The 9,549-nt window shown below is 33.7% G+C and overlaps 1 protein-coding gene across 1 annotated transcript; it reads left to right on the forward strand.

Moving 5' to 3' along the window:
• Positions 1–3,045: 3,045 nt before the first annotated feature.
• TRIADDRAFT_26089 (uncharacterized protein) lies at positions 3,046–6,524 on the forward strand (the record flags this gene model as incomplete). The annotated part of the gene is made up of 7 exons (XM_002112366.1): positions 3,046–3,104; positions 4,451–4,631; positions 4,736–4,793; positions 5,279–5,493; positions 5,759–5,965; positions 6,042–6,189; positions 6,340–6,524. Coding segments are annotated over 7 exons (1,053 nt in total), but the record flags the coding sequence as incomplete, so codon positions are not given.
• Positions 6,525–9,549: the final 3,025 nt, after the last annotated feature.

Here is a 9,549-nt window from a genome sequence, read left to right on the forward strand (position 1 = left end):
GAATGGGCTCTTTAGGATTAGAAACTTCCAACAATGCTATAATTATATTCTTGCTAGGTGGATAATGTAAAATAATAATGTTCCAGTCAGTGTGCCAAGATGCTGACTCAAATTAATTAATATAGGGAATGCTTAAATCAAAGCTCGACTTGGGTACAACATTACGTACTTCAAGATCCTATATCCGGAAATACTTTTTAACTTATACTTACAGTAGATAATTTTTTATTCTACACAATAGAGGCATTGAGTAGTGTACTGTACCGTAAACCATTTGTAGAAATGTATTTCGTTCAATCGTGGAATCTTCATATGCAGCAACAAATTTTAACTTTTTGTACTTAAAAATAGTTCTAAGAATCTTTTCAGGAAGCCTTTGTTATCATTCGCCGGGTGTTAATCACGCTTTTTTGAAACAATGTGTGCCAAAATTTGCTTTATTGGCCTTTATATTCTGTATGTAGCCTAAGTGATTTTAGTACTGCAGTATGGACAAACCTTTGGCTCTGCTCCTGTAAAAATACTGTAATGGAACGTAGACAATATGCATATACACTTAGTAATAAGCTGTATGTAAGGACATTAGCGCCTTCTAATCCAAGATTATTTTGACTTTATAACAAAGTATCACTCCTTGGCGTTTGAAATAATTATATTAATTATTAGACAGCAGAGTCTAGAGCTCTTGTATTGAGATTTTATTCTTCACCAGTCAAAGTCTCACATTTGTAAAATCTTGGCATAAAGAAAGTAATATTTAGCTATTCTCGAATTTGTCTCTCGATTATATTTATATGTGTCAATAACATTGATTTTAGCAACTAGCTATTCACTGCTAATCTAGTATTTTGGCGTCGCTTTTATATAAATTTTATATGAATATTTTTGTTTAAACAATTAAACAGAATTCTCTTGATATCTCATGGTACCGCTGTTAGCGAAATGTAAATCGTATTTCATGCAGTCAGTAGTTAATGAAGCGTTGATGTTTAGGCGTGATTTACGCATAGCACACACAACCTAATTATCACAGTAGTGTACAGTGTAGGTAGGTTGTACACATACTGTACGACGTAGGAGCGTATACCCAAGAACGAAGCCGCATATCACCTTCATGTAATGTGGAATGATGTCAGACAAATAGAATTTGGTTACTGAACTCACAAATCAAGATTAAAGTATTATACAGAATAAGGATAGTATCCAGTTTAGCAACCTTTTGAGCCATTGATATAGCCATAAACTGAACAGTAGCAACCACCCGTAACTATACTATAGTTTCTCAAAGTATACACGGTATAAAGTTACTGAACCTCTGACAGGTCTATCAAATGGTAATACTATCAGTTAATTATTAACAAATGAGCACATTATCGTAAACCGTCAGCAAAGCGACGGGAGTTTGTACTAGTAAAGATGAAAACCAATTTATTTCTACAGTACTGTACAGTACTGTATGTTTCTACTGTACCGTAGTGTACCGTACTGTACTGTACAGTACACAACATTACAGTACTGTACAGTACAGTACAACAGAGATTCATAGTCGCACAAGAGAAGTGAACGCACTCGTATTACTAAAAAATATGCTGTATCAGTACGAGAGACTATTGAACGGCCGCTAGGCGTCCCTGATCAGTACACTGTACAGTACAGTACAGTAGTTGGCTGATCTGCAGTATTGTACTGTACACTGTATAGTGTGATCCTTTTCCAATCCGATGAATCAGCACATATTATATGCGGGCATTTTTTTTACGAAATCCGTTATATTTTTTATATGTGGAAACAGTAAGCTCTCATGGGCATGCTTTTGCAAGTTTTTGGGGTCAATTAGATGTTTAAAACGTTTTTTTAACACCATTTATGGGCGTACCGTTATTCTTGTAAAAATTACAGTACTGTATACTGTACTGTAGTTGGTCCCAGTGTACAGTACAGTAGCATGGTTCTAGATACTGTACTGTACTGTACTGTACTGTATATTGTTTGGAGCCCTGATCAGTAGAGTACTGTACAGTGTACAGTACTGTACAGTACAGTAATGTGTTTACAACGAGTACAGTACAGTACTGTACAGCTTTTTATTTATTTATCTTAAACAGACTATAACAACAGAGCAGAGTGGATAAAAACCGCTTGTACGATTCTTACGACACACATTCTGCGGCAAACGCAACTTGAAATTTCTTATCAACAAATTAATAAAATGGCTTTCAGTATGAGAAGGAGAAAGGTTAGTAATTAATTTCTAAAATTTACTGTAATGTAGCGAAAGTATAAACTTTATAAACTTCACATAAAGATTTCATTAAACTATGTTAACTTGATACATTATGGTACGTATGTAAGAAAAATATATGCTGACATGCCGTAGTGTGACCATACTATATGGTATGCGTAGTAAAATAATGTATAATTTAGCGATGAAATGAATGCGAAATATCAGTATTACTGTCCAGTATAGCAATGTATACGTACGTTAGTTTTATCGTTTTTATGATATTAACCCTTCATGTCGTGAACCGTAAAGATTTTCCCTTGACCTAAAGTACATGACCATCATTAGGATAGTTTATCATGTAATTTTTGTTATCCTAAATAATTCATTATGAAACTCAGTCATGAGTTATATTACATGCTATCAGAGTTTCATGCTAACAATTTAAGTATAACGAAAGTTATAATACAAGTCAATTTGTTACAGGGACTGCAAATTTTGTTTCAATTTTAACTGGAAAATCAATACAAAATTGGTTTATAAATTAATATGCTGGATTAACATGATGTTGCACTATGTTACGCTCACTAAACTAAGTTAAACTCGGAGAATTGTAGTCGTAAATGAGATTCTGATGTGTATTTAACGTACAGTGCGGTTAAGGAATTCTCTTAGAGAAGTCCCTTGTATAGTCCATGTTCATTTAGTTAATTATAATAATCATACTGCAGAGATGAAGCCTTTTCTTTACCTCTATGTTTTTTAACTTTCAAGTTCGGTCTTTCTTTTCATAGCCAGCAGAAGCAACTCGCGACTCTGATACTGGCCGACCTTGCTTAAAATGTCGCCAAAAATGTCCTGGATTTTGTCACCACTCTTGGAGGTAAGAATAATCCCTATAGTTTTATTACATTTTTCATTACTTGGACGTTTTTATGCGAAAGTACGTCTGGTAAGAGGATGTTGATGTACAAAAATGCGATGACTCAGACTATTTTTTACTCTAATATTGTATTGTCGTCCATCGCATGTCAATACCCTGCACAGTACTTAAAACCAAATTTTAGATTGAAATAAATATAAATCATAGTAGACCTTACGAATACTGTAGATAACATCAGTCGGTATTTTCAGTCAGAAACATCACATAGTATTTATTATAATTAATAATGCAATTCAAGATTGAAAGACGAATGCTTTCTACTGTAATTTATTATATGGTTAGGCCCTGAGCTGTAAAGCTTAAGCTTTGTATACGAGTGATTTATGTTGTTCTGTGATATCATGGTGCATATTTGTGTACTGTATACTGATAAAAATTAGAGACCTGTAATGTTTACCAATCGATTCATGAATATTACAGCAATGCCATAAAGTTTAGATACTATGAATTATACTGCATAAATCGACACTCAAGTTAGTGACGAGCAATGCCACGATAAACACTCAAATTAATGGACAGTTTCGATAATTCTGAAATCTTTCGTAGATTGGGCCTTGTTCGGAAAACACAGTCGTTTTTAACATCATTTTTTGAAATGTCTTAACATACTGTATGATATGTAGGTATGATGTTATCATGAACTGCTGAAAAAGTATCTTTAATTCGCATTTATAGCTTGCAGTATAGCATTGAGTGTAGATTATGCTGTGCGAAGAATAGTTTGAAAGAAATAGAAAATTAGTATTTGCGAAGGTATTGAAATTTGTTCAATATACCGTACAGACATAGAATGCACTATGGTAAGCCGATATCATTTGCTGCCTTCGCTTTTTCATACCAGATATGAGAAATTATGTAATGCTGTACTGTATACTACAATATCAGATAACAATATTTCAGTAAACCCATTCATGATGTCTATTTATGTTATACGATCATTGAACTCACAAAGAGAATATATATATGCATATCGATGAGCAAAGCGACTTTCTGATCAGAATATCGATCATACTGGTTTCTAATCACGGTTATTGGCTGTAGACCGTCAAATGTTGGCAACCTAACCTCCTACCATATTCTATCTCTACTTCTACAGTCAATATGAAAAATTGTTTCACACGAATCTCTAAAACAGGCTATGAAATTAAGCTAAATGTGGCCCAAAATTATTCTTATATGACTTGATATGATCCTATAAGATGAAGTACACTTTTGAAACAAATCTAATTTGTGAAATTACATAAGTCTAAATTATTGTTCCGCAACCCTCTTTCTTATTCTTAAAGAAAAATTTGCCGTCACTGTAAATGTTCAAAGAGTGAACACGATATATTAGCCGATGATCATGAAAGATTTGTTGAAAAAATGATATTTGAATATTATAAAGTAAATGGACTATCAGACTTTAATATAAATCCTGCGATTGAGGAATATGCATGGACGCCGCCCGCATTATCAATTCGACAGGTATTATAACGTAATATTTTGTAAGACACTTAAGTAATTCATGTATATTCGTAAGATCTGGTTGTACTCATTTGCATCAACTATAATATAATTAATTAATGTAGATTGAAGCCTACTTTGACTGCTTACCAAAAGAAAACGTTCCAATCATTGACAGTGTCGGTAAGATTTAAACAAAAGATTTAAACAAAATTACGGAATACGTTTTATACTTTTACGTGCTTCCGTTCGTTAGCAAAGCTATCAAATATCGACTATTCGCTGTACCTGCATAAATTAAAATCGGTCAAGGTTTGCAAAAATAAATTATTCATTTAGTAAAATAGCAGCTGGATTACGTAATTGATACTTGGTAGGTTAAAGATGTGATTCAGTTGATTCTAGCATTCTACATAGGAATTGAACAAGGTTAACCATATCAAGTAATCTTTTGTAGATAAGGACTTCTGTAATACTTATCACAAGCATCCTTCCTATAATATAATGCGCATATAGTAACGTTACTTATGGGTTAGATGTCTAGTAATAAGTAAAATCTTGATAAAAAAGGACGTGCAGGTGTTTACAAAATGGCATTGCAGTAGTCCAAATGATCACCTATACAATTCGTAAAATGTAATCATTCATGCAACTTTCTTATTGCCTAGGTGATAGATACCGAATTCAACAGCTACTTTATCAGCATCCAGCTCATGACTATGACCCGAAATTTTGTTACCGGCTATCAGAAGAGGAGAAGAAAAAGCATAGGCAGTTTTCTGCTACACGCAAAAAAGATGCGTTTGGCCAAGCAACCGTGAGAACAATAGGATCTAGAATGAATGGCCATGAATGCGCTGAAGTGAGTTATGCTACACCTTTGGTATAGTAAAAGTACCACCTTTGCTTAATTAAATTATTAGTCGCATAGTTATGCTCGTAAGTTTAAGATCGACCTCACAGTTAATGTCATACTGTAATACCTGGATAAGATTCGATTTCTTGCATTTTAACTTGCTCTCGTAAAAAAATATCCAATCACCACAATAATTATACAAATTACCTACGTGAATCAAGATTTAGAACCTTTTTAAAAGTTTCTGGAATTTTCTTAAAAACTTCTTGCTAATCCAGAATGTTGTTTTTAGTGTGGAGAACAATTAAATCATGGGGAGTTAGGATTATTCGCATCGCATGCAGTTCCTGAAAACTTGGTTTGGCACCCAGAATGTTTTATTTGCTGCGTTTGTGAAAATGGATTAGTAGACTTGATCTATTATTACAAGGATGGTGAAGTTTATTGTGGGCGGCATCATGCCGATTCCGTAAAACCTAGATGCAATGCCTGTGACGAAGTATTATTTATTTTATTTTTATATTCGTTTCTAATAATACAAAACCACATTGATAAATATTTTCCTGAATTAACAGATAATCTTCACTGAGGAATGTATTCAAGCACATGGGCGAACTTGGCACACTGATCACTTTGTTTGTTACGAATGCGAATGTAGACTTGGTAGCAGAAATCAATATATTATGAGGGATGGACAACCGTATTGTTGCAGGTGCTTCGAGAGTAAGTATAATGGAAATAAAGTTATCTGGGCTTAGAAATATAGTAGTACATCATAGCTTAAATAGTGCCGTACTACTGAGTGCTGTATTAATAATGCGATAATATAACTGTTATAGAATGTCAGTACTATTGCACCTTATTTTTATATAGGTTTGTATGCAGTATATTGTGAATCATGCGGAGAGATGATAGAATTAAATGACGGTCACATGGCTCATAACGACATGCATTGGCACGCAAGTGATGATTGTTTCAGCTGTAGCGAATGTAATCAGTCTTTGCTCGGAAAAACTTTTTTGCCAAAGCATGGGAAATTATACTGTTCGGTTGCCTGTTTTAAGATAGGTCGTATGCCAAGCGAATATGGCGGTTCGGAGGAGTCTTTAGTTGAGTATAGCGACTGTGATATAAACCATCCGCAACCCCCTACTAGCAGTGTTAAAGACATTGGAGTTGGTATTAGAGGGCAACTAAATGTTATTCAAAATAGTAGCGAACGCAAATTGAAAAACTCTCAAACCAATCGGAAATACTGGAACCGTCATGAACAAGATCATATAGGATCAAGCGAAGTCATTCCTGAATCATTTACAGGAGCTTCTTCAGGATTAGCGTATTCCAGGAGTCAAAAACTTAACTCCTATAGATCTCGCGACAACAATGCAGAATTTTCGAAAAATAATTCCAATATCCGTCGCTCTAGATCTCGATCAAATGGTCATGACTCGGCTCAATCAAATCCGAATAATCAAATAGAAGTAGAAACTGCTAGTGCAAATGATCATTATAATTATAATAATCCTACGAAAAATCCTCAGCATAGAAAATCTCCAAAACAAAAGAAATACACTAAAAATGAAACAATGGCCCTTGAGGGTCCCAGTTCAGAATTGAAATTTAAGAAATATTCGTCTATAGATAGAATAGGTGAGGGTATAGCATATGCTCAACCGCTTGACAGAATTAGAGAAGCGGATCAAAGTATTCTTGTTGCAAAAGGATATAAGAAATCGGAATGTATAACTGGTTCTTCGAGTGACGACTCTCAGCCCGACACCAATGTGACTTTTAATTTAGTTGGAAAATTAGATATACAGAGAGGCAAGTCTCCACAAAAAGTTAGCACGGCTAATAGTTTTAACGAATCCAGAAAAGAGAAGAAAGTACGCATTGTTGATGAAGCCGTTGACAAATCAAAATGTATTGTTATGTAATTGGAACGCAATGGTTCTCGATGCCAAATGTAACTGATTCAACTTTGTTTAAAACGGTAAAATGCTACGATTTTGTATATAAATGCAGTAAAATTATGCGCATGCATATGTAAGACTGTTTCTAAAAGGACGATTAAATTAAATAATTATTACACTTTCCATGGACTACTAGATTATACCGGTACATCTAGTAGTCCATGCACTTACTAATATATAATTAACTCTTGTCGTATCTGTTACTCCTTCACTTAAAAACAAATAAATTGTATTTATGATACCGTAATTATAATTACACTGTAGTATAGAAACACTAGGTTAGTCTGTGCCACTACGAAATACTTTCCACTGTAATGTAGATAGTGAGATTGATAGATGGCGTAATTAGCTATAACTCCCCAAGACAATGTAATCTTACTCTGTTATGCAAACGTACATGTACTATGGTATGCAGTAAATTCTACTGTACAGTATATTATATTCTGTATAATTATAACTTTCAAACTACAATTTTATACTCAGTATTACAGAATTTATCACGATCTTGCCCTAACCGTAGCAATTGTTATACTGTTCTGTGGGTGCAACTTTGTGTAAGTATAGCGACGCAAAGTCTGTTGAGGTTCCTCCTAGACTACTGTAAGTGTACTGAATATCGTACACTTTCTTTATCTTACAGTACAGTTTTACCTATGAAATGTTATACTTTCATAAATGGGTAATTAATTTATTATTAATGATATCATGCGCATTTTAGGACTTCGAACACTATACCTGTAAGGGTCTACTTTTGTTACAAAGTAAAATTTTAACTGTGTGCAATAGGGACTAATCAAATTATATATCCCATTTTGCAAATTTAAATAAATCGTCGCTTATTTTAAAGAATAAAGCATATTTTAGTTCATTGTAATCTGACTAATAATATTGACTATAAACTGTAAAAAAATTATAGCATATGCAAGTATAATCCTAGCAAAAATTCGAAATTTTGTTAGTACTCTGTTCACCAGCTGTCTTTCATTTAGGGTAAAACACTGTACAGTATACGCTATGATATATCTTACATATGGAGAGACCTTTACACGTACACCATAGTGTAAATTAAGCCCCTAAATACAGTGAAACTAGACCTATAAAACTAGATCCGCATGAATTAACTCTTAAAATGTAGAATATGAAAGCAGAAATCTTCTAAAACATAGGTAACCAGTTATAAATAAAACATTTAAACGGCATTCTTATAGCTGTAGATTTTAAACGAAAGAGCTAACGATACTTAGCAAAAAAGAATGAGAAATGACAGCTGTTTAATGTCATCAAGACACCGGTAATTGTACTCATAGACCTAAAATGTTACTCTACAAAAATGGGTAGCTTTGAGATAACTAATCCCTGCCAGGGACCTCTCAAGTCGAAAGGACAGAAGGACGCAAAACGAACGTTTCCTATACGAGAAATTTGGGGCCGACTATTAAACTTTCTATTTTAACTGTATTAAAAGACCATCCGTGCGTAGCATTGTCTACATCAGCGCTTCATAACGCTGGTACCGAATATTGCAGCAGTGTAACTGTACAGTACGATAAAGTGACCAGAAAAATGACAGGTCTCCCAATTTCTAGCGATGAACGACCGTTTTGCGTCCATCTTTCCTTCCGAATTGAGAGGTCCCTATCCCTGATAATACAAAGTTCTTATGATATATTCTTCACGAAGTTTGATAGCTATAATTTAACAGTTTAACTTCCGTATATTTCTTTATACTACAGAATATATACAGTATACTGTATATGAAACGAAGATAATACAATGGGTTATTACGGGATCTTATAATTAGCTATCTGTTACTAATTGGTCTACCATAAATAACCGAGCAACTACATTTTGTATAAAGTTTATTTAATCTCCCAATGCATAATAAAATCAATACTCAAATAATATTGTGATACGATAGATACATTGTAAAAGTATATATGCCGTATACCATATATACAAGCTTATAACGTAGGCATAAAGAAATTGTAATTTAAAGAGTTAACAAATCATTGGCATTGACATTCATTAACCGACGTAAACAAATTTAAATTGGACTTAAACCACCAAATTAACTTAAAGAACCGCAGGTATACAACAGAATGAACTAATT

Source organism: Trichoplax adhaerens, genomic scaffold (assembly GCF_000150275.1).
Source record: "Trichoplax adhaerens TRIADscaffold_5 genomic scaffold, whole genome shotgun sequence".
NCBI lineage: Eukaryota > Metazoa > Placozoa > Uniplacotomia > Trichoplacea > Trichoplacidae > Trichoplax > Trichoplax adhaerens.